The following is a 25,209-nucleotide window of genomic DNA, read 5'->3' as shown; positions in this document are numbered from 1 at the left end:
TACTTCTACTCCGCTACATTTCAGAGAGAAATATTGTACTTTTTACTCCACTACATTCAGCTGTTACAGCTTTAGTTACTAGTTACTTTACACATTAAGATTCCTGCACACTAAACACATGTAGTTTATAAAATTTGACGTTTCATTCTAAAGTAAACTAGCCGACAATGTAACGGCTACAAGTCCAGCTGAGATGATGAGACCATTAAACTCACAACTGTTTGGATCCTTTACACTTTCTACAGTGGGAGGAGAGTTATTTTCTATATCTATTGTCTCAATGCCAGACTTTTACAGTAACAGAATATTTTTTGTAGAATATTATGCACTCTTTCTTTCCAACTCTGCAATTTTTTTGTCAGTGTGTGTGTGAGTGTTCCCGATCAGGCGCTCTGCAGACAGCTAAACCGGCTCTGTGTGACGTGTAGGACCTCCTCCTCCGACACAGAGCTGCAGTAATGGCGGACTTCGACAACTACGACGAGCGGGACCGGGCCTACGGGAGCTTCGGTGGCGGCAGAGGGTGAGTCTCGTCTCCGCGCGGCGACTGTGGAGTGTGCCTCATACATAAACCAACGACTGGATTGTTGCTGTGTTTTCCACTGCTTTCCGTACTGAGCCTCGGCGCTAAGCAACCAGGCCCCGGAGCTCGTCCCGCGCAGCGATAGCTAAGCAGACCGCTCAGGAGTATACGGAGGCCGGGGGCAACCGTTAGGAAACAGCGCGGTCCCGGGGCTCACAGGCTAACTATAAGCAAAGAGGCTAGCGAAACAAACGGGTAAACAGGCTAACTGTTAGCAATGTAGGGTAGCGAAACAAACTGGTAAACAGCAATGTAGGGTAGCGAAACAAACGGGTAAACAGGCTAACTGTTAGCAATTGAGGATAACAAAACAAACGGGTAAACGGGCTAACTGCTAGCAATGGAGGGTAGCTAAATAAACGGGTAAACTGGCTAACTGCTAGCAATGGAGGGTAGCTAAATAAACGGGTAAACTGGCTAACTGTTAGCACTGGAGGCTAGTGAAACAAACGGGCAAACAGGCTAACTGTTAGCAATAGAGGGTAGGGAAATTATCGCACAGACGTTGTGGGATTGCATCGGTCTTCGTTGCAAAAATCACGTTAATCTGTTAAGTGATAGTACCAATGAACCAGTCCCGGTAAGAGGCCGGGCGGAGCTGCACCGGAGGCCCCGGCAGGGCGACGTGTTGGCCGATCTTTAGCTGCAGGTTGCCCGCATGGCTGCATCATGTGTCCGCCGCAGCACATTCATTCACCTAGTTACCAAAACCCAATCAGAGTCAGAAAATGGTTTATTTATTGCCATAATAAGTTACACTTTCGTGGAGTTTACCTCGGTGAATGTTTGCATACATAAACAAAACATATTAAACATTAATAGGAAATCAACAATAAATACAGAAACTAATGTATACATTTAAAACCGCAGGCTGGATGTGGATTAGGGCGCGAGATTTGTTTATATTTATTTAGATATTCTGATATGGGATTTGTTTTAAACATGTCATTTTGTGTGTGTGTGTGTGTGTGTGTGTGTGTGTGTGTGTGTAAGAATGTGTGTGTGCTAGGGCTGCACAATTAATCGCGATTGTATCAAAATTGCAATATGGACTAGTGCAATATCCAAATCGCAGAGAGATGCAATATTTGTCAAGGCAAAAAATGTGTCAACCCGTTGTTAAATAAAGTATTGTTGTGCTGCAGAGACGTCCTGGGCTACACACCCTGTCCTACAGACTACAGAATAAACATCTTGGTACAGATCCTCGCAGAAATCACACTATAATCATTTTAATTTCATACAATGAAAATGAGAGTGATACAAAAACGATCAGTCCCTCCAATATCGTGAATCATATCACAATCGCAATGTCAGTCAAAATAATGACAATTACATATTTTCCTCATATCGTGCATCCCTAATGTGTGTCTGTGTTTGTGTGTCTGATCTGCGAACATGTCATTTTTGTTATTTAAGATGAAATACATTTCATAAGAGGACACAACTGTTGTTTTGCACAGTTTTAAGAAATAAAGGAAGTTGTAATATTTAGGAACAGGTCATGACAAAAGTTTTGAAAATAAGTCTAAATATTTCAAGAATTTCTTTTTAAGAAAATAATAATAAAAAGATCTTACAAATTTACAAACAATTTAATATTTTCAAATTTTATATATATATATATATATATATATATATATATATATATATATATATATATATATACCTCAGATACAGTATTAGGGGACCACTAAGGTCTATATAAAAGAGACTTCAGATACAGTATTAGGGGACCACTAAGGTCTATAGTAAAGAGACTTCAGATACAGTATTAGGGGACCACTAAGGTCTATAGTAAAGAGACTTCAGATACAGTATTAGGGGACCACTAAGGTCTATATAAAAGAGACTTCAGATACAGTATTAGGGGACCACTAAGGTCTATATAAAAGAGACTTCAGATACAGTATTAGGGGACCACTAAGGTCTATATAAAAGAGACTTCAGATACAGTATTAGGGGGCCACTAAGGCCTATATAAAAGAGACTTCAGATACAGTATTAGGGGACCATTAAGGCCTATATAAAAGAGACCTCAGATACAGTATTAGGGGACCACTAAGGTCTATATAAAAGAGACTTCAGATACAGTATTAGGGGACCACTAAGGTCTATATAAAAGAGACTTCAGATACAGTATTAGGGGTCCACTAAGGTCTATATAAAAGAGACTTCAGATACAGTATTAGGGGACCACTAAGGTCTATATAAAAGAGACTTCAGATACAGTATTAGGGGACCACTAAGGTCTATATAAAAGAGACTTCAGATACAGTATTAGGGGACCACTAAGGTCTATATAAAAGAGACTTCAGATACAGTATTAGGGGACCACTCCATTGATGCTCTCTGCCTGTCTGTCTCTCTCTCAGGTCCCGTGGTGGCGGTGGATCAGGCGGCCCCAGGAAGCAGAAGGAGCTGCCGACAGAGCCTCCGTTCACGGCGTACGTGGGAAACCTGCCGTTCAACTCGGTGCAGGGAGACATCGACATCATCTTCAAAGAGCTCAACATCCGCAGCGTGCGATTGGTCCGAGACAAAGAGACGGACAAGTTCAAAGGTCAGTAGAGTAACACAAGTTTATTCAGTCGTTAGATTATTCATTATCAATTAATCTTTACCTTCATGGGTTAATCAATGAACGAGTGGTTTGATCTGATAAACATCATAAAACAATAAAAAGTCTTCCGTCTCTTTAGACGACAAGCTCACCATTAGCCCGTTAAACCTTCAGGAAGCTGGAGTTTTTATTTATCCATTTGCTTATACTGTGTATTATTTTTAAAGTTTTATTAAACAACTATCTAAAATAGTTCACTGAAAACATTTGAAGAGAGAAATAGGCTTCATTTCAGATCAACGAAGGTCAGTTTAAAAGATTTTCATCAGATTTTTAATTTTAAAGATTATTTTTTGGGCATTTTTAGGCCTTTATTGACAGGACAGATGAAGACATGAAATGGGAGAGAGAGATAGAAAGAGAGAGGGGGGGCGAATGACATGCAGCAAAGGGCAGCAGGTCGGAGTTGAACCAGGGACCGCTGCGTTGAGGAGTGGACCTCTATACATGGGCGCCCGCTCCACCAACTGAGCCAACCGGGCACCCATTTTCGTCAGATTTTGTGAGCCGTTCGTCACTCGTCCCGCTCGCCATTTCCGGGTTAGCGCTCCACCAATCAGATTGGTCATTGAGTCCGACTTGGTCCGGTTGGACGGTAATACGGTATATCGTGGGGTCTTAAGAATAACAACGGTATCAGTTTCACTACCGTCATAAAAAAAAAATGCAATGCACTTATATAGGAGACAAGGATTAAATATAATTTATTTAATTATGTGTGGTTGTCATCACGTAACAGTGTGGAGGAGAAAGTAGTGTTTTTGTAAGTTGTTGTTATGTTATAGTTTCAGTATTAGTGTTTGGTATTCAGTTGTGGTGACGCCGTCTGAGCCTGACGTCATCATTTTTAATTAGCTACGGTAATACCGTATACCGCGGTAAAATAGGGAGGAGTAGGGATGCAAATTATCGATTAATTCATGAATCATTAGTTGACTGACTTTATCGATCGATTAATGATTAACTGATAAGCGGCTTTTTTCCTGAGAATGTAAATTTCTCACTGTATCAATAGTGTCTTTAACATAAAAAGCAAAATATTGCTTATATACTCAATAAAAATGCATGTTATATTGCTCAGTTGATATTTTATTGTACCAGTTGGGATACGGTACAGATAATGGCATTTATGTAGTTTAAAATAAATGATGCACAGCCTGGTTGAGTTTATCAGCTGTATGTCTCTCTAACGTGAGAAGCACTGCTGACTTTACCTGCCAGTCGTTTCCAATGTAGTAGCAAGTGATTGTTAATTAGCTCTCTGTAGTCAGTGCCGTCCAACAATCCGTCGTCAGAGCCACATTAGCCGCGGCTAACTGTGTTTTTAGCTCAGCCTTCTTGTTTTTGTAGCGTGCTTCCAAGTGGGTAGTAAATTGTCGCTCGAGAAGGGATATTATATCCTGGCTCCACGTAGTGTAATAACTCCCGAAATCCCTCACCGTCAGTGGTGCTAATTGGCATCTAACTTTTTCGATCATGCCGCAAATCCTCTGAGTAATGCCCTCCGCTCTCCTGTGGTCACATGCTCGCCTTCCCACCACAGCAGCGATTGTAGGTTGTGAAGGCGACAGACTTCCTTGCTGCAACATGGCTGCATGCAAGTTTATGAAAGTGGTATCTTAGCGAACTCGTAGAGCTGCTGAACTTAAACGTAGTACCGCAGAGTTTACATTGGGCGTTTTTGTCATCATTCATTAATTTGGAAAGCTCCCACACTCGGCTCCGTTTTTGAGTTTGTGTGTCGGGTCTCTCGGCGCCCGCAAGAATCTCGTGTTGCGTTCAATTAGGCCTACGTCCTGTGGAAAACTGTCTTAGATTGCAATGTTCAATTAGCCGACAATTCATTTAATTTAATCGAGTAAATTCTTAACGGCAATTAATCGATAGTCGATTAACTGTTTACATCCCTAGGGAGGAGGTTTGACGGTATCAAAATTTGGATACCGCCCAACCCAAGACGGCACGGAACACACCGAACAGACTCGAGTCACCTCGCCAGACTGTCCAACGGCCGATTATCAGCTTGGTGTGTCAGAGCCTTTAGACAAACGTGTGTGTGTGTGTGTTTGGAGTTTGTTACATTTGACCAGAACCCAAAGAAGGGTTTTATTGACTACTAATTATTAGGGTTTTTAAACTGTAAACGGTGACTGAAAGGATCAGGCCTCTCCCATGTTCTACCCAGCTTTTAAAGGAAATAAAGAAACAAGATATAAGTCAAGAAACAAGAATATTAATGCCATTTGTAAGCCTAAAAAATCCAAACGTTGTTGGTAAAGACTGCTGACTGTGTGTCCTGTTTGTTTGTGTCTCTCTGAAGGATTTTGTTACGTCGAGTTTGAAGATTTGGAATCTCTAAAAGAAGCTCTGACATACGACGGCGCTGTGAGTATTCCACACTGTCTCTAAACTACACACTACTACAGTAGGGCTACACATTGGACCATCTCAACACTAGACACTACTACAGTAGGGCTACACATTGGACCATCTCAACACTAGACACTACTACAGTAGGGCTACACATTGGACCATCTCAACACTAGACACTACTACAGTAGGGCTACACATTGGACCATCTCAACACTAGACACTACTACAGTAGGGCTACACATTGGACCATCTCAACACTAGACACTACTACAGTAGGGCTACACATTGGACCATCTCAACACTAGACACTACTACAGTAGGGCTACACATTGGACCATCTCAACACTAGACACTACTACAGTAGGGCTACACATTGGACCATCTCAACACTAGACACTACTACAGTAGGGCTACACACTGGACCATCTCAACACTAGACACTACTACAGTAGGGCTACACATTGGACCATCTCAACACTAGACACTACTACAGTAGGGCTACACACTGGACCATCTCAACACTAGACACTACTACAGTAGGGCTACACACTGGACCATCTCAACACTAGACACTACTACAGTAGGGCTACACACTGGACCATCTCAACACTAGACACTACTACAGTAGGGCTACACACTGGACCATCTCAACACTAGACACTACTACAGTAGGGCTACACACTGGACCATCTCAACACTAGACACTACTACAGTAGGGCTACACACTGGACCATCTCAACACTAGACACTACTACAGTAGGGCTACACACTGGACCATCTCAACACTAGACACTACTACAGTAGGGCTACACACTGGACCATCTCAACACTAGACACTACTACAGTAGGGCCACACACTGGACCATCTCAACACTAGACACTACTACAGTAGGGCTACACACTGGACCATCTCAACACTAGACACTACTACAGTAGGGCTACAGTAGGACCATCTAAACACTGGACCATCTAAACTGGACCATCTCAACACTACTACAGTAGGGCTACACACTGGACCATCTCTAAACTACACACTACTACAGTAGGGCTACACACTGGACCATCTAAACACTAGACACTACTACAGTAGGGTTACACACTGGACCATCTCAACACTAGACACTACTACAGTAGGGCTACACACTGGACCATCTCAACACTAGACACTACTACAGTAGGGCTACACACTGGACCATCTCAACACTAGACACTACTACAGTAGGGCTACACACTGGACCATCTCAACACTAGACACTACTACAGTAGGGCTACACACTGGACCATCTCAACACTAGACACTACTACAGTAGGGCTACACACTGGACCATCTCAACACTAGACACTACTACAGTAGGGCTACACACTGGACCATCTCAACACTAGACACTACTACAGTAGGGCTACACACTGGACCATCTCAACACTAGACACACTAGGCTACACACTGGACCACTCAACACTAGACAGGGCTACACACTGGACCATCTCAACACTAGACACTACTACAGTAGGGCTACACACTGGACCATCTCAACACTAGACACTACTACAGTAGGGCTACACACTGGACCATCTCAACACTAGACACTACTACAGTAGGGCTACACACTGGACCATAGGGCTACACACTGGACCATCTCAGACACTACTAACACTAGACACTACTACAGTAGGGCTACACACTGGACCATCTCTAAACTACACACTACTACAGTAGGGCTACACACTGGACCATCTCTAAACTACACACTACTACAGTAGGGCTACACACTGGACCATCTAAACACTAGACACTACTACAGTAGGGTTACACACTGGACCATCTCAACACTACTACAGTAGGGCTACACACTGGACCATCTCAACACTAGACTCTACTACAGTAGAGCTACACACTGGACCATCTCAACACTAGACACTACTACAGTAGGGCTACACACTGGACCATCTCAACACTAGACACTACTACAGTAGGGCTACACACTGGACCATCTCAACACTAGACACTACTACAGTAGGGCTACACACTGGACCATCTCAACACTAGACACTACTACAGTAGGGCTACACACTGGACCATCTCAACACTAGACACTACTACAGTAGGGCTACACACTGGACCATCTCTAAACTACACACTACTACAGTAGGGCTACACACTGGACCATCTCTAAACTACACACTACTACAGTAGGGCTACACACTGGACCATCTAAACACTAGACACTACTACAGTAGGGTTACACACTGGACCATCTCAACACTACTACAGTAGGGCTACACACTGGACCATCTCAACACTAGACTCTACTACAGTAGAGCTACACACTGGACCATCTCAACACTAGACACTACTACAGTAGGGCTACACACTGGACCATCTCAACACTAGACACTACTACAGTAGGGCTACACACTGGACCATCTCAACACTAGACACTACTACAGTAGGGCTACACACTGGACCATCTCAACACTAGACACTACTACAGTAGGGCTGCACACTGGACCATCTCAACACTAGACACTACTACAGTAGGGCTACACACTGGACCATCTCAACACTAGACACTACTACAGTAGAGCTGTATACTGGACCATCTCAACACTAGACACTACTACAGTAGGGCTACACACTGGACCATCTCAACACTAGACACTACTACAGTAGGGCTGTATACTGGACCATCTCAACACTAGACACTACTACAGTAGGGCTGCACACTGGACCATCTCAGCACTAGACACTACTACAGTAGGGCTACACACTGGACCATCTCAACACTAGACACTACTACAGTAGAGATACACACTGGACCATCTCAACACTAGACACTACTACAGTAGAGATACACACTGGACCATCTCAACACTAGTCCCTACTACAGTAGGGCTACACACTGGACCATCTCAACACTAGACACTACTACAGTAGGGCTACACACTGGACCATCTCAACACTAGACACTACTACAGTAGAGCTGTATACTGGAACATCTCAACACTAGACACTACTACAGTAGGGCTGTATACTGGACCATCTCAACACTAGACACTACTACAGTAGAGATACACACTGGACCATCTCAACACTAGACACTACTACAGTAGGGCTACACACTGGACCATCTCAACACTAGACACTACTACAGTAGGGCTGTAATACTGGACCATCTCAACACTAGAAACTACTACAGTAGAGCTGTATACTGGACCATCTCAACACTAGACACTACTACAGTAGGGCTACACACTGGACCATCTCAACACTAGACACTACTACAGTAGAGATACACACTGGACCATCTCAACACTAGAAACTACTACAGTAGAGCTGTATACTGGACCATCTCAACACTAGACACTACTACAGTAGGGCTACACACTGGACCATCTCAACACTAGAAACTACTACAGTAGAGCTGTATACTGGACCATCTCAACACTAGACACTACTACAGTAGAGCTGTATACTGGAACATCTCAACACTAGACACTACTACAGTAGAGCTGTATACTGGAACATCTCAACACTAGACACTACTACAGTAGAGATACACACTGGACCATCTCAACACTAGACACTACTACAGTAGAGATACACACTGGACCATCTCAACACTAGACACTACTACAGTAGAGCTGTATACTGGACCATCTCAACACTAGACACTACTACAGTAGAGCTGTATACTGGAACATCTCAACACTAGACACTACTACAGTAGAGCTGTATACTGGAACATCTCAACACTAGACACTACTACAGTAGAGCTGTATACTGGAACATCTCAACACTAGACACTACTACAGTAGAGCTGTATACTGGAACATCTCAACACTAGACACTACTACAGTAGAGCTGTATACTGGAACATCTCAACACTAGACACTACTACAGTAGAGATACACACTGGACCCATCTCAACACTAGACACTACTACAGTAGAGCTGTATACTGGAACATCTCAACACTAGACACTACTACAGTAGAGCTACACACTGGACCATCTCAACACTAGACACTACTACAGTAGGGCTGCACACTGGACCATCTCAACACTAGACACTACTACAGTAGAGCTACACACTGGACCATCTCAACACTAGACACTACTACAGTAGGGCTACACACTGGACCATCTCAACACTAGACACTACTACAGTAGAGCTACACACTGGACCATCTCAACACTAGACACTACTACAGTAGGGCTGCACACTGGACCATCTCAACACTAGACACTACTACAGTAGAGCTACACACTGGACCATCTCAACACTAGACACTACTACAGTAGGGCTACACACTGGACCATCTCAACACTAGACACTACTACAGTAGGGCTGCACACTGGACCCCTTTTTTTCACAAGCAGCTATATGTGATGGTGTGTTTTCTCTGTAACGTGTGTGTGACCTCTGACCCCTGCAGCTGTTCAGCTGTTCCCAGAGGTCCCTGAGGGTTGACATCGCAGAGGGACGCAAGCAGGAGCGAGGAGGCCCCGGCGGTGGCTTCGGCTTCAGGAAAGATGACGCTCGAGGTACGGACGCCGATTCAGCGCCAGGAAGTAACTGACTCGCCTGCTGCAGACATGTGATGTTGTTCTTTAACTGATCTTCTGTTTGGTTTCTCCTCCAAGTCTGCACGGCTCTCACTCATCAAATCTAACACTGCGATGGAAAGACTGCAAACGTTAGATTGTTCTTAAAGACAAAGGCCAGTTTGATAAGAGGACACATCTGTTGATTGGCACAGTTTATAGAAATGAAGGAAGTCGTAATAGTTCAGTAGAAAATTGTGAAAAGTAATATTTAATGAAATAAAAAGTCTTTTATATTTGCAGAAAAAACTCAGTATAAAGTCTTAATGTTTGCAAAAAAAAGTTAGTAAAAAGTATTAATATTGGCAGAAAAAAGTCAGTAAAAAGTCTTAATATTTCATGAAATAAAAAGCCTTTATATTTGAAGAAAAACGTCAGTTCAAAAGTCTTTAAATTTAAAAAAAGGTCTAAATATTTACAGAAGTCTTAATATTTGCATAAAAAAAGTCAGTAAAAAGTCTTAATATTTGCATTAAAAAGTATTAATATTTACATAAAAAAGTCAGTCTTAATTTTTGCAGAAAAAAAGTCTGTAAAAAGTCTTAATATTTGCATAAAAAAGTCTGTAAAAAGTCTTAATATTTGCATAAAAAAGTCAGTATAAAGTCTTAATATTTGCATAAAAAAGTCAGTATAAAGTCTTAATATTTGCAAAAAAGTCAGTAAAGTCTTAATATTGGCATGAAAAAAGTCAGTAAAAAGTCTTAATATTTGCATAAAAAAGTCAGTATAAAGTCTTAATATTTGCATAAAAAAGTCAGTATAAAGTCTTAATATTTGCATTAAAAAGTGAGTAAAAAGTCTTAATATTTGCATAAAAATTTCAGTTAAAAAGTCTTGATTTGCAGAAAAATAGTCATATTTCATGAAATGTCTTAATATTTGAAGAAAAACGTTATTATTGACAGAAAAAAAGTCAGTAAAAAGTCTTAATATTTCATTAAATAAAAAGCCTTTATATTTGAAGAAAATGGTCAGTTCAAAAGTCTTTAAATTTAAAACAAGGTCTAAATATTTACAGAAAAAAGTCTTAATATTTGCATAAAAAAAGTCTGTAAAAGTCTTAATATTTGCAGAAAATGTCATTTAAAAAGTCTTAATATTTGCATAAAAGTCAGTAAAAAGTCTTAATATTTGCATTAAAGTCAGTAAAAAGTCTTAATATTTGCATTAAAAAGTCAGTAAAAAGTCTTAATATTTGCATTAAAGTCAGTAAAAAGTCTTAATATTTGCATTAAAAAGTCAGTAAAAAGTCTTAATATTTGCAGAAAAATAGTCATATTTCATGAAATGTCTTAATATTTGAAGAAAAACGTTAGTTCATGTCTTTAATTAAAAAAAAGGTCTAAATATTTACAGAAAGTCAGTAAAAAGTGTTAATATTTCTAAAAAAGAAAAGAAATAAAGGAATATTTTCCACTCATTTGGATAAAAACCAGTTGTCTGTTGTCTGTATTGTTACATCACTATGTTTAAATAAAGTTAGGTTTCATTCAGAAAAAAAACAGCTGATTCACAGTGTCAGTGTCTGACTTGGAGGAGGAAGACTGTTCTTCATCCTTTCACTCTTCATCCCTCCATCATCTCATCCTCACCTCCACCCTAACCCCTTGTTTCCTTTCCTTTTCCAGCTCACCTGTCCTCTGAAGTTAATCACTGAAGTAGAAATATGAAACTAATTAAAGTTCCCTCCTTCAGTCTGTCTGCTGCTTCTCTCTAACATCTCCTCTCTGATTGGCTGATGGTCTGCTGCTTCGCTCTTAACATCTCCTCTCTGATTGGCTGATGGGCGACTAACAAGCTCCGCCTCTCAGTGCTGTTCTTCCAGATACTTCAGAAGAAGCCACCTCTCTCCTCTTTCCTCCCTCTCTGTCTCTCTCTCTCTCTGTCTCTCTCTGTCTCTCCCTCCTTCTGTCTCTCTCCCTCTCTCTGTCTCTCTCTCTCTGTCTCTCTCTCAGTCTCTCCCTCCTTCTGTCTCTCCCTCTGTCTCTCTTTCTTTCCCTCTGTCTCTCTCTCTCCCTCCCTCTCTCTCCCTCCCCCTCCCTTTGTCTCTCTTCCTCCCTCTGTCTCCCTTTCTCTCCCTCCCACTCCCTCTCTCCCCCCCTCCTCTCAGCGTTAACTCCCCTTGTGTTCTGCAGGCCGAGGAGGATCTCGAGGAGCTCCCAGAGGAGGAGGAGGAGGACGAGACTCTCGTGAGGACTTCGACCAACCGGGAGGAGGTGATGTCACAGAGTTCAGCAGATCCTAGCCGACCAATCAGAACCCTGCACACAGGAAGCAGGACAATATCCCCGAGCTAACCAACGAAACTATGGCCAGCCTTTAAAACCAAGCAAATTAGAGCCGCAACACATTTTTAATTCCAATTAAACAATTAAATTAAAGGGTAACTTTGGTTTCCTTTCAACCTTTTCAACCCATGTTTTTGTGTCCGAGTGAATGTGAACAACAGTCTTTGACATTGGTATTGGGCGAGATCGCTGCAGTCTGTGAAACAAACTACAATGTAAGTTACATTGTTTGTTTCACTGACTGCAGCGGGCAATTGCTAAACTAAAAGTCCTGATTATTTACATGGAGTCTAGTGGAAATATGCTGGCTCTATACACGCTAAAAGTCCTGATTATTTACATGGAGCCTGGTGGAGATATGCTGGCTCTATACACGCTAAAAGTCCTGATTATTTACATGGAGTCTGGTGGAGATATGCTGGCTCTATACACGCTAAAAGTCCTGATTATTTACATGGAGTCTAGTGGAGAAATGCTGGCTCTATACACGCTAAAAGTCCTGATTATTTACATGGAGTCTGGGGAAATATGCTGGCTCTATACACGCTAAAAGTCCTGATTATTTACATGGAGTCTGGTGGAGATATGCTGGCTCTATACACACTAAAAGTCCTAATTATTTACATGGAGTCTGGGGAAATATGCTGGCTCTATACACGCTAAAAGTCCTGATTATTTACATGGAGTCTGGTGGAGATATGCTGGCTCTATACACACTAAAAGTCCTGATTATTTACATGGAGTCTGGTGAAGATATGCTGGCTCTATACACACTAAAAGTCCTGATTATTTACATGGAGTCTGGTGGGTTAGTGGACTCTAACTGCTGCTGAACATTAGTCCTGTAGGGTTACATTACAGCTTGGTTCTGGTTCAATACTGGACCAGTTTCACAGATTATTATCCCATCAGACACTCAGACACACAAACATACGGGGGGTCCAGGTTGGAAAACACTGAAGTAAAAGAGACACTGTTGACCTTTGACCCCCATAGCCAGGCTCTGACTCCTGAAGCTGCTGGATACCCACCCTGATTTTGTCCCATCGTGCATTTCACCTCAGCCATCTCATGCTCACTAGTCACCTTACAGGTTCCAGGCTCTGCAGGACAGCTGAGGGCATATGTCTGTCTGTCTCTCTGCCTTTCTGTCTGTCTGTGTGTCTGCCTGTCTGTCTCTCTCTGCAGGTTTCAGAGACGATGATATTTTGGTCTCTTCTTGTGAAGAAGTTATTTGATGTATTTGTTGACAGTGTTTGTGTCCGTGTCCCTGCAGGTTTCAGAGACGATGACTTCATGGGAGGGCGGAGTCGAGGCGGCGGTCGCCCCGGTGACAGGCGGGGGGGCCCCGGCGCCGGAGGACCGGGAGGACCGGGAGCAGGAGGGCCCGGAGGATCGGCTCGCTTCAGAGAAGGAGGACCCCCCCGCGGAGGAGGAGCCACAGACTTCAGGGAACCGTCTGAAGGTGCTAGATTTACTTCAGTCGTATCGTTTTTATTAAGTATGTTTTGTTTTTTTTGTTAATGACATGTAGGGCTGCACGATCTGAGGAAAATATTACTGATAGACCGAGACGCTGCAGCTCACGTGCAGACCATGCACTGCCCCTCCCCCACCAGCAGAGTGCTGGTGCTGGAAGCCTGCCAGGCTTCAGCACCATGGCAGTCTTAAATTACAAATCAAGCACTTTATTTTAATGGCTACGTTTCAGCTTTATTGTTTTCTTAAATTATTTAAATGTGTTGACAAAGGACATTTTGTGACGACCTGATTATATCGGTCTTATATGTCTGCAAGCAATGCCTCATCAAGGCTGTGTTGTAGATGCTGTGAAAGCCTTTTACCCTTGCACAGTTAACCATATGCAGTGCACCCGTCCATATGATGCACATTGCGCACATAATTTGGGTCATATGAATGTTAGATGATTGCAGAAGTGACACTTGACTACATTTTTATGATGTAAATTGAGGGAGCAAAAGCAGTATCTGCTCAAGAAAATCGGCAGCCCGTATCGGTCATCGACTAAGGCTGATGGAAAGAAAGCATCGGCACTAAAAAATCCATATTGGTCGATCCCTAGAAAATATGCGCTTTGCGATAAGGTTGTTAAATATGGCGATAACTATATTTCTTGCAATAAATAAACCTATATTATGGTGTACTCGGTTCTGCATTTCTGCAGCTTTCAGTATTCTGCTAAAATACAACAAATTCTTGTTGAATTTAAAACAAACGACAGGAAATATTTTCCAACGTTATTTTATTGAACAAATTGAACATTGAATTGAATATAAAAGGCAGCACTAAAAAATAATTAGTTTCTTTTTAAACTGTAATTTTGATATTTTCTTTGAAATAACACAAGAAATCTCTGAGTGTGTAAAAGTAGCATTGATAATATCAAAATCAGACCGACTATGTAATTTGCACTGATATAATTACAGCTTTGCACAGTCAACAGTAATGGTTTGGACCATTACCGACACAACCATTGTTCAAAATGAAGTATGCATCAAACTGAAAATAGGTTACTGCCATTTTTATTCCCCATAAGTGTAACGTAAGAAAACTTTTTTGCACACCTCTTTTGTCGGACAGTGCTTTAGGATATGATCAAAGGTAGCAGATCAAAAAGTTTAGAGAAAATCCCGCACACTGACCATTAAGCAAGCAATCATTTATTTAGAAAAATACGTTTTCTCAGACCTTCATCAGGTAAATTTACCTGAATTTACTTGATGAAGGTCTGAGACCGAAACGTTGTATTTGTCTAAATAAATTATTGCTTTATTGTCATCTTTGGTGATGCTTTTGGTCACTTCTTTCAGCATTTTTCCTGAGCTTTTGTAGCTGTTTTCAACATTTGTCACTTTTTTCAACATTCTTTTGTCATATTTCTGATATAGAAATTTGGTTTATTAAGATGTGTGTCTGTTGTGTGTCTCTACAGAGGAGTGTTGAGTTATTAAGATGTGTGTCTGTTGTGTGTTAAGTTGTGTGTCTGTTGTGTGTCTCCACAGAGGAGTGTTGAGTTATTAAGTTGTGTGTCTGTTGTGTGTCTCCACAGAGGAGTGTTGAGTTATTAAGTTGTGTGTCTGTTGTGTGTCTCCACAGAGGAGCGTGCCCAGAGGCCTCGGCTGCAGCTGAAGCCTCGGACTGTCTCTGAGCCTCTCAACCAGGTCGCCAACCCAAACTCGGCCATCTTCGGCGGAGCCAAGCCGCGAGAGGAGGTGATCCCCAAAGACCAGCCTTAAGAGACTGATGGGGGAGGAGAGAACTTTAACACGGGAAAGGAAAGAAAGAAACGCCAATGGGATGAGTTTAAAACGCCGCGGTTAGCTTTCCTTCCTGACTGGCAGCGAGCACACGATACAATATTAGACTGATACATTCATATCCATTTAAAGAAAGCAACTGAAATATGATTTGACAGTTTTATAACTTGAGTTCTTCCAGACATACATATTAAAGCCGCAAGTCGTGGTCCAGCATTTGCATGATAATCGAGAGGGAGTTAGATTTTTAAGTGGCGTGTGGCACGTGCATGAGGCGTGTACTTCTGTACGCCGATTGCGTGTGATTTGATGCCGTAGCGAGTAGTATGAAACGGCGAAAATCTGCGTAGATAAATGGATGGGGGCAACCCCGTTCTTCTTTTCCTAATCCTAACCATTTCCTCTTTTCCTGAACACAACCCGTGTGACGTAGCCTCGCGGTAACACGTTATATTTATATTATATTGTACGATATTTTACGTTATATTTTAAAACTCTAACGTTATAAGTTATATTTTATGTCTTAAGGTACGTTTTATAAGTTATATTTTACATCTTACGGTGAAGGACATGCCACTCTCCGGCTGCCACGTGACACTTAAAAATGTAACTCCTACTGCGACAATCAGCGGTGTGCACTTCACTGCAACCACTTCCTGTTTTCGTGGCGTTACGTGAGAATATGCCGCCTTGCCGCTAGGGTTGGGCATCGAGAACTACTTGGAATCGCTTCAAAAATTACGATTTGAATGGAATCGTTTGGAGGGTTAGGTTTCAAATCCGATTATCGCTTCCCAATTTAACATGCGCAAGTTTAGGTTTCCGTAGCGACCAGGCGCCTGTTGTGTTGCGGCTACGTAGCCCAGTAAGTGGTGCTCTAGTGGGGTTCTATGTTACGTTAAAACCATTAAATCAAAATAATACTTTCCTCTTATTTGTTTCAACTCCACATCTCAAAGAACCAGAATCCAAAGGAAGAATCAAAATCGTTAAAATCCAAACGATGCCCAACCCTTCTCGCCACGCCAACACCGTTGGACATAAGCGCACAAGATTCCCAACGTAGCTTCTCCGAGGTGTTTAGATTGGGCTCGCCAAGTTCCAAGTGGATCGGGTTAAATCTGTAGGAGGGGTCGGTTAAAGAAGGACCTCTGCACACGGTCCTAAAGGTCCAGAACCCCCCGGAGTAGATGTGTCAGGTAGTTAAATGTAAACCAAGCCAGTAAATATGAAGTGGGCCTCTGAGGTGAAGCTGTATCTAACGGAGGATTACGTTACATTAGGTATCGGTGATAATGTTGGATCGTGGTTCTTTAAAACGCCGAGAGGACGCCACCCTCCTCCTCTTCTTCTTCTTCTTCTTCTTCTTCTTCTTCTTCTTCTTCTTCTACTTCTTCTTCTCCATCTTCAGTCTGAGCAGATTATTAATTCTTAGAGAGAATAAAGAATAATCTTTCCACTCTGACTCAGATGAATAATAAACTGGAAACAAAACGAGCAGCTCGGGATGCATGCCCATGCCTTTTGTCCCCCCCCCCCTTCCTGGGTCTAAGGTCACCCGCCATTTACAGACAGAGAGAGACAGACACACACACAGACAGAGACAGACATGCAGACAGACAGACTTTAAACCTGTAAAGAGAGTTTTTTGTAGCTTTGATCATATTTCTTACTGTTTTCAGTTTTTTTAGCCTTTTTTTTTCTCCTTTGGGGCGTGGCCTACAGTTACAGCTCCTCTGATTGGCTCTCAGGGGCTGATTAGAGTCAAACATGTCCAGTCCAATCAGATTTAACTCAACGGGAGAAAACTGAAAACTTCACCTGAAACATCTTTCTTTCCATTTCTTCTGACTTTAACTCAACTTTTTCTAAACTTCTCGCCACGCTTCTCACTGGACGGGAATCCTGTAACCAAGGCAACCAGCTACCAGATCAGTCACGGCCATAAAATATTAGATTTGGAGCAAAAGAGAGAGAGAGAAAAAAAATAACTTTAAAAAAAAAAAAACACTTTGAATAAGCGACAAAAACATCGACACACGGGGGCGCCACGCTCGTACGGAAGGACAGACAGACACACACACAAACAAAAACACACAGACACATACACACACGCAGACACACACACACAGAAACATACAGACACATAGACACACACACTAAAACATACACACATACTAACACACAGACCCGGCCACAGTGGGCGTGCTAGCACAGTATTAGTGTTATTTATTTATTTATTTATATATATATATATATATATATATATATATATATATATATATATATATATAGTACTAGTATGTGTGAGGGTTTGACCAGCGTTGGGTAGACAGAGGAGGACAGACGGACGCGTTTCACACAGTTTCTTTAGTTGTTTCCATTTTGATGGTGAAGTTGTGTGTTGATCTCTTGTTTCCTTTCTTATGTTTTCTTATTATGTCATCAACAGCTTTAAAGAAAACACACGAAGAGAGAGAGAGAAAGAGGTGAAGAAAGAAATGGTGTTCATGTTGTTGTAGCTGGGTCAGCTGTTGGGCTCCAAAATGTCACAAAATGGTTCACTTTGGGGATTTTAATGGTTTATTCAATGTTTTGATGCTTTATTTAAAAGGAAGGAATAAAAGAGACAGGCAGACAGATACACACAGACAGTCAGACAGACAGATACACAGACAGACAGAGATACAGACCGAAAGATACACACACACACACACACACACACACACACACACACACACACACACACACACAGACAGATTCAGACATTCAGACAGACGCACGCACACAGACAGACAGACAGACAGACGGGGGAAGAGAGAGGTTAAAGTGAAATAAGAAACTAGAAAACGTTGCTGCTGTTCTACGTGTGTGTGACTCTCACCTCTCTGGTCTTTCTGAGGATCTATCTAACAACACCATTTATTTATTTTGACGCTTTCATCTCTTTATTTACAAGTTGTTTATTTTCTACGTTTTTGCTGCTTTTTTCTTTGAAGTTTTTGTTGCTCTTTTTGATGTTTTTGCGACTTTTTCTTTCAGGTTTTTGTCTCTTTTTTTTACTTCAACTCTCACGGTTTTTCTCAGTACGTATCAACATGACGTTTTAGGCAGTTTTATTTTTTATTTTTTACACTTTCGGGACTTGTGTCGCTTCTTTATGTATTTTTTTTTACTTTTCAAAGTTTTTATCACTTTTTTGACTAATATTTAGCAAACTTTTGATGGTATTTTTTGGCACTTTAAGCACTTTTTTAAAGATTTTGTTGCTACACAGAATATTGAGACTCTTGTTTCTAGGGGTTTTTCTGACTTTTTTGACGTCCACTCTGACAGTAATTATAGTAGGGTTAGAGAGAGACACAAACGCACTCGCAGAGAGACACACACACAGACACACACTCGCAGAGAGACACACACTCCTTTGGTTGTCACTCGAAACAAGTATGACTGTCCTCTTTGTCAGTTTGTCTTATTTGTGGATCCTCAGGTGGCTGTAAAGGCCGATCCGTGATCCACAGATTCTGCTGCAATGTGGGCATTGGAAGGTTGAGGTGGTGGTGGTGGTGGAGCCTGTCTCTGTTGAGGTGGTGGTGGTGGAGCTTGTCTCTGTTTGTCCTTGCGGTGTTGCCGCTTTGTCTCTGTGGCACGGCGGAGTTCTGTTTCGTGGTGTGCTGCACCTTCCTGCACAGCTTTTTTCCAGTAGTCCCTGTTCAACGCCAGATTCTCCCAGTCGCCGGACGTGATGTTAAACTTTTTCAGGCTGATCTTAATATTGTCCTTAAAGCGTTGCTTTGGCCCCCCAGGGGCTCGCTGTCCTTCTTCTAGCTGGGAGTAGAGGATCTGCTTTGGGAGACGGTTGTTGGGCATGCGGATAACATGACCTGTCCATCAGAGTTGGTACTGCATTATGATGGTAGTGATGCTGGGCATATTCGTCTCCTCCAGAATGCTGGAGTTTGTACGTCTGTCTTCCCAGTTGATCCTCAAGATTTTTCTTAAGGCACTTTGATAGAATAGTTCCAGGGCTCTTAGGTGTCTGCTGTAGGTGGTCCAGGGCTCTTAGGTGTCTGCTGTAGGTGGTCCAGGGCTGTAGGTGGTCCAGGGCTCTTAGGTGTCTGCTGTAGGTGGTCCAGGGCTGTAGGTGTCTGCTGTAGGTGGTCCAGGGCTCTTAGGTGTCTGTTGTAGGTGGTCCAGGATTCCGCTCCATACAGCAGGGTTGGGAGAATCACAGCTCTATAGACCAGGAGCTTGGTTTGAGCCCTCAGGTCTCGGTCATCAAAGACTCTTGTCCTGAGTTTGGCATAGGCTCCGCAGCGGTGGTTAACCTCAGAGTCTATATTGGCTTTAGAAGAGAGAATGCTGCAAGGTAGGGGAACTGTTCCGTGCTTTCCAGAGTGGTGTTATCCACTTTGATGATGGGCTGGAAAGATGGCTGGTTGGGTGGTGGTTGATACAGAACCTGTGTTTTCTTCATGTTCAAGGCCAAACCCAGGGCTCTGTAGGCCTTGGCAAAGGCATTTAGAATGTCCTGGAGGTCTTCGGGGGAGAGCGCTACAATGGCGTTATCGGCGTATTGCAGCTCCATAATGGTGGTATTTCTTACTTTGCTCTTGGCTTTGAACCTGTTAAGGTTGAATAGCCTGCCGTCAGTCCTGTAAAGGATTGGGATCCCCTGTGGCAACTCTTGACCAGTAAGGTGAAGTATGGCTGCAATGAAGATGGCAAATAGGGTGGGAGCAATGATACATCCCTGTTTGACCCCAGTTTCTACAATAAAGGGCTCAGATTCAAAGCCACTGTTGAGCACTGTGGCTGACATGCCGTCATGCAGTAGCCTCACTATACGGATGTATTTTTCATGACATCCATACTTTGATAGTATGCTCCACAGTGCCTGACGATCCACGGAGTCAAAGGCCTTTGTCAAGTCTATAAAGGCCATGTACAGAGGCAGTCCTTGTTCCCGACACTTTTTCTTGTAGTTGGCGAACAGAAAAGATCATGTCAGTTGTTCTCCTAGATGGGTGGAAGCCGCACTGTGATTCAGGGAGTACCTCCTCAGATAGTGGTAGCAGGGGGTTGGCGAAGACACGAGCAAGAATTTTGCCTGTTGTTGACAAGAGTGAGATGCCCCCTGTAGTTTCCATTCAGCCTTGTCCCCTTTCTTGAATATGGTAACAATTTGGGCATCCCGGAGCTCTTCCCTTTCCCAGACCTTGATGAGTAGATTGTGAATGTGATGACAGAGCCTTGGTCCTCCTTCCTTTTAAGATCTCCGCGGGGATCCCATCAGGACCAGCGGCCTTGTTGTTCCGGAGATTCCTGATCGCATTGTGAACCTCAGTTAGGGTAGGAGGTTCCCCCATGTCTTCTTTGATGGGACTCTGCGGGATATGGTCGGCGATGTCTGGTTCGGCTGAGCTGTCAAGGTTCAGAAGTTCCTGAAAGTGCTCCTTCCAACGTGCGTTGATGGAGTCATTGTCTGTTAGAAGAATCTGTCCGTCTTTTGAGCGCAGGGGATGTAAGCCGCGGTGGCTAGGGCCATAGACAGCCTTAGTGGCAGTAAAAAAACCTCTGGTGTCACCTGAATCTGCCAGTCTCTGGAGTTTTAGGGACTTTTCTGTCCACCAGTTGTTCTTGAGCTCCCTCATCAATCTCTGAACATCAGCCTTGGTTCTGGAGTGTGCTGCCCTTTTGGCCTCACATGTTATATCATTTTGCCACACTTGGAAGGCTTTTCGTTTTCTAGAGATAAGTTGTTCTATCTCGGTGTCATTTTCATCAAACCAGTCCTGATGTTTCCTGGACCCAAGGGTGGATTTGCATGAGTCATGGATGGTGGATTTGAGAAGGCCCCAGTGCTGTTCGATGTTATCAGGATATTCTTACTGAAGACTTTCCTCGAGAGAGTCCTGAAGTAACTGCTGGGTGGCAGTTTCATTCAGGCTGTCTATGTTCAGTCTTCGCCGGGTCTGCTTCTTCTGAATCCTCCTCTTTTTAAGTTTGATGGCCATTGTGGATCGGATGAGGCGGTGGTCTGTCCAGCAGTTGTCAGAGTCTATCATGGCCCTTGTGATGTTCACATCACAGCGGTCCCTTGCTCTTACAATGACATAGTCAATGAGGTGCCATTGCTTGGAGCGAGGGTGCCTCCAAGATACCTTAAATTTGTTTTTCTGTCGATAGTGTTGGTGATGACGAGGTTGTGCTGAGCGCACTTATTCAAAAGCAGCACTCCATTGGAGTTGATGTTACCAATGCCCTCCTTGCCAATAGTGCCCTTCCAGAGGTGTTGGTCCCGGCCTACCCTAGCATTGAAGTCTCCAAGGAGGATGATCTTGTCCTCCCTGGGATCTTTGACAGAGTTTCTTCCAGGTAGGCGTAGAAGGCTTCTTTTTCCTCCACGTCGGAGTCTAGGGTAGGGGCATAGGCGCTCATTACTGTCGCTGTCTGCTTGTTGGCCAACACCAGACGGATGGTCATGAGTCGCTCACTGATCCCCACAGGAAGTTCGGAGAGGTGGTTAACAAGCTGGTTTTTGATGGCAAGTCCAACTCCATGATTTCTAGCCTCATCGGCTGGCTTTCCTTTCCTTTCCAGAAGAATGTGTAGCCACCTTTCTCCTCCTTCAGCTGCCCTTCACCTGCCCGTCGGGTTTCGGAGAGAGCAGCTCTATCAATCCGGCATCTCTGCAGTTCTCTGGCAAGGATGGCGGTTCGTCTCTCAGGTCTATCACTGGAGGTGCTGTCCATCAGAGTGCGCACATTCCAGGCTCCAAAATTTAATTTAAATTTCTTTTGTTTCTGACCGCAAATGAGGTGTTCCCTCTGGACGCGGTAATCCAGTCGGGAGGTTATAAGGCAGGCTATTTTTAGGGCACCTTTTCTAGCCCCTTCCCACGGTGGGGTAAGCAGAGCGGATCCTAAATAGGGCTGCTTAGTCATGGGTGTAGCTGCCGAAGAGCTCTTCTGCCTCGTTCCAAGAGCCCAGCGACTGACTCTAAACACCCATCGCCTGATGTGCCAGCTCATGACTAGGGACTTCCAGACTACACAAACCTGCCCCCGTCGCCACTTGCTGGTCGCCATAGGACTAAATTCCGGGGTGGTAGGGTGGATTTCCTTTGTGGAGGACGCCTGTGCGTGGGGTTTAACGTGGGGAGGCTGGTGCACAGACAGCCACCACACGGTCCTTGGCAGGTCAGGGTCCAGTGGCATGGAGTCCAAGACGACTGGGGACCCATCCCTGCTGCAGCCTTCATCCGCCTTCCCAGCCGTTGTGATGCTCCATTTAGGTCAGCCATCATCCTCCGCCGTTGAGGTCTTGTCTTTTTTTTCAGTGTGTGCTCCCATAGCCTTTGCCTCTATAGGCTACCCCACAAGGCAGTGGGACTATTTACCCAGAGCTGGGGCAGTGGTTAGCGGGTGCCAGGGCATGTCCACTGCTTGGTGGGCCTGCACACCGCGCCTCTGGGGCCCACTGCTGCTCCGAGATCCCCTACAGTTCAGCCTGGGTCCGCTAGGGCCCAGTTACCGTGTGTGGCCACGAGGAGGCACTGTAGGAGTCTTGGTGGTGGAGAGGCTGTGTACCGACAGGAAGAGACTTACGCACTCTGCTCCTCTTTTCGCCCCTTGCACAAAGGCTAGTCGGTGGCAGTAGCTGTAAGCAGAACGTAGCAAGCAGAAGCAGCATGCAATAACTACTAAACTACAGACACTACTATCCCAGTACTACTGCACTGACGCATCACACACGCCCTGTGTGAGAAGTACACACACACACAGACACACACACACAGAGCGACAAAGACACACACATTTATCAAAGTAAACTTTTGATTTTTTTTTACCCTTTCGACCCTTTTTTCCGAAGTTTCTGTCGCTCTTTCAACGTTTTTCAACTCTTCATTTCTTTTCTTCACGTCCGAAGGTTGATTATCTCCAAGTTTTAGTTGCCGCAGAGAGAATGGAAAAAGGGAAGAAAGAAAGGAAAGGAAGGAAGGAAGAAGGGGGAGAATAATAACAAACCAGACGTAACCAATGTGCATTATTTCCGTGTTAATTTGCTTCTTTCCTTCCTTTGTGTTCTTTCTTTTTGTCCTCCTTCCATCTGTCTTTGATTGCAGCTTCCCTGACTCATTTAAACCCGCAGCCTCCTCCTCCGCACGCAGCCACCGCCGCACGCCGCCAGACGGTGGCGCCTAACGCATCATGTCACCAGCGGGGAATCAGAAGAAATGTAAAAAAAGGTTTTTGTGCTGTCGTTTTTGTTACTTCAGTGAGTGTTGCATCTGCCGCCAATATAATAAAAATAAAAGTTTTTTGTAAAAATTGATGAAAAGTTCTGAATGAGAAGTCCAAATGAAGTTTGGTTTGTAGATAAAACTTAGAAATGTTCCGGTGTACCGGCACCGTGGACGCCTTGGATATACCGCCTGGAAACACTGGCGTCTGTGTTGGCAAGTACCTATCCCACCCCCCCCCCCGAAAAATCTACTTTAAAGTAGTTTATTTATGTTCTTATTGCCGTTATAACTTGCTGTCAAACTGGACAGTAGAAGACAGTTCTGTAATGAAAACTGCACTTCGTTCACCAGACTCCATGTAAATAATCACTACTTTTGTCATCTTAAAACACACTTCATTCAAAACCAACAATCACCACTCTGGTTTGGTTGAAATAAACCCTTAATTCACCCATTTACATGTGGAGATAGGCTGGCTCTATACACGCTAAAAGTCCTGATTATTTACATGGAGTCTGGTGGAGATAGGCTGGCTCTATACACGCTAAAAGTCCTGATTATTTACATGGAGTCTGGTGGGTTTGGTGATGGTGATTTCGGGGCTGTTTCATGTTAAACTAAAAGGATCTTACTCTTTAACTAAAAGGTCTATCTCTGTATGGATCCATCCCATAATGTTGTCAGACACTTAGAATAATAATCTGAGTCTGTCAGCGGCAACAACAGAACTTTTAGTGGACGTAAATACAGCTTGTTTCTCGCTTAGAACTGAACTGATTTCAGAGATTGTTCCCATCAGACACTTAAACTCACACACAAAGATCCACACTGACCCACACAGACAGACACACTGACCCAGGTGGGTATGGGCTCGGTCCTCGGTACCGGGAAGGAAGAAACGGTAACGGAACATCTCTAAACTAAACCTGTAACGTTTGCATTCCTGCATCTTCATCTTTGATTTTTAATATTTTTCTGGACCTGTCTGGAACGTTTGGGCCCCAAATAACCCAGAACCGGTCAGTGGGGGGGTGTTCTCAGGTGGGTGTGTGTGTGCACCCCGAGAATGAAATATAAAAGAGAGGGTTTCAAACCTGCGTCGCTTTGACAACACGTTGGTGTCGCTGATCAACAGCTGACATCTGCTTTACTGTACTATAGAATATAAACAAACGGCTGTTTTAACTCTTTCTTCCTTTATTTTGGGGG

The 25,209-nt window shown here is 43.4% G+C and overlaps 1 protein-coding gene across 5 annotated transcripts; it reads left to right on the top strand.

Moving 5' to 3' along the window:
- The first annotated feature begins 387 nt into the window (after window positions 1-387).
- On the top strand, window positions 388-24,087 carry eif4h (eukaryotic translation initiation factor 4h). 5 transcript variants are annotated; one of them, XM_028574384.1, is made up of 9 exons: window positions 389-523; window positions 2,959-3,146; window positions 5,527-5,591; window positions 10,015-10,150; window positions 12,322-12,402; window positions 13,751-13,939; window positions 15,592-15,707; window positions 18,205-18,241; window positions 23,881-24,087. In XM_028574384.1, exons 1-8 carry the CDS (start codon window positions 459-461, stop codon window positions 18,208-18,210), a joined length of 846 nt encoding a protein of 281 aa, XP_028430185.1. In that variant the 5' UTR covers window positions 389-458; the 3' UTR covers window positions 18,211-18,241; window positions 23,881-24,087. The 5 variants fall into 5 exon arrangements, with proteins under 5 accessions (XP_028430183.1, XP_028430185.1, XP_028430184.1 ...); XM_028574383.1 differs by lacking the exon at window positions 18,205-18,241 and having other exon boundaries at window positions 390-523; XM_028574387.1 differs by lacking the exon at window positions 18,205-18,241 and having other exon boundaries at window positions 392-523; window positions 10,015-10,123.
- The last annotated feature ends 1,122 nt before the right edge of the window (window positions 24,088-25,209 follow it).

The sequence above is a fragment of the Perca flavescens genome, chromosome 3 (assembly GCF_004354835.1).
Source record: "Perca flavescens isolate YP-PL-M2 chromosome 3, PFLA_1.0, whole genome shotgun sequence".
In the NCBI taxonomy this organism is placed as follows: domain Eukaryota; kingdom Metazoa; phylum Chordata; class Actinopteri; order Perciformes; family Percidae; genus Perca; species Perca flavescens.
The sequence above is the reverse complement of the archived record's forward strand: the minus strand, read 5'-3'. Positions and strand labels throughout refer to the sequence as shown.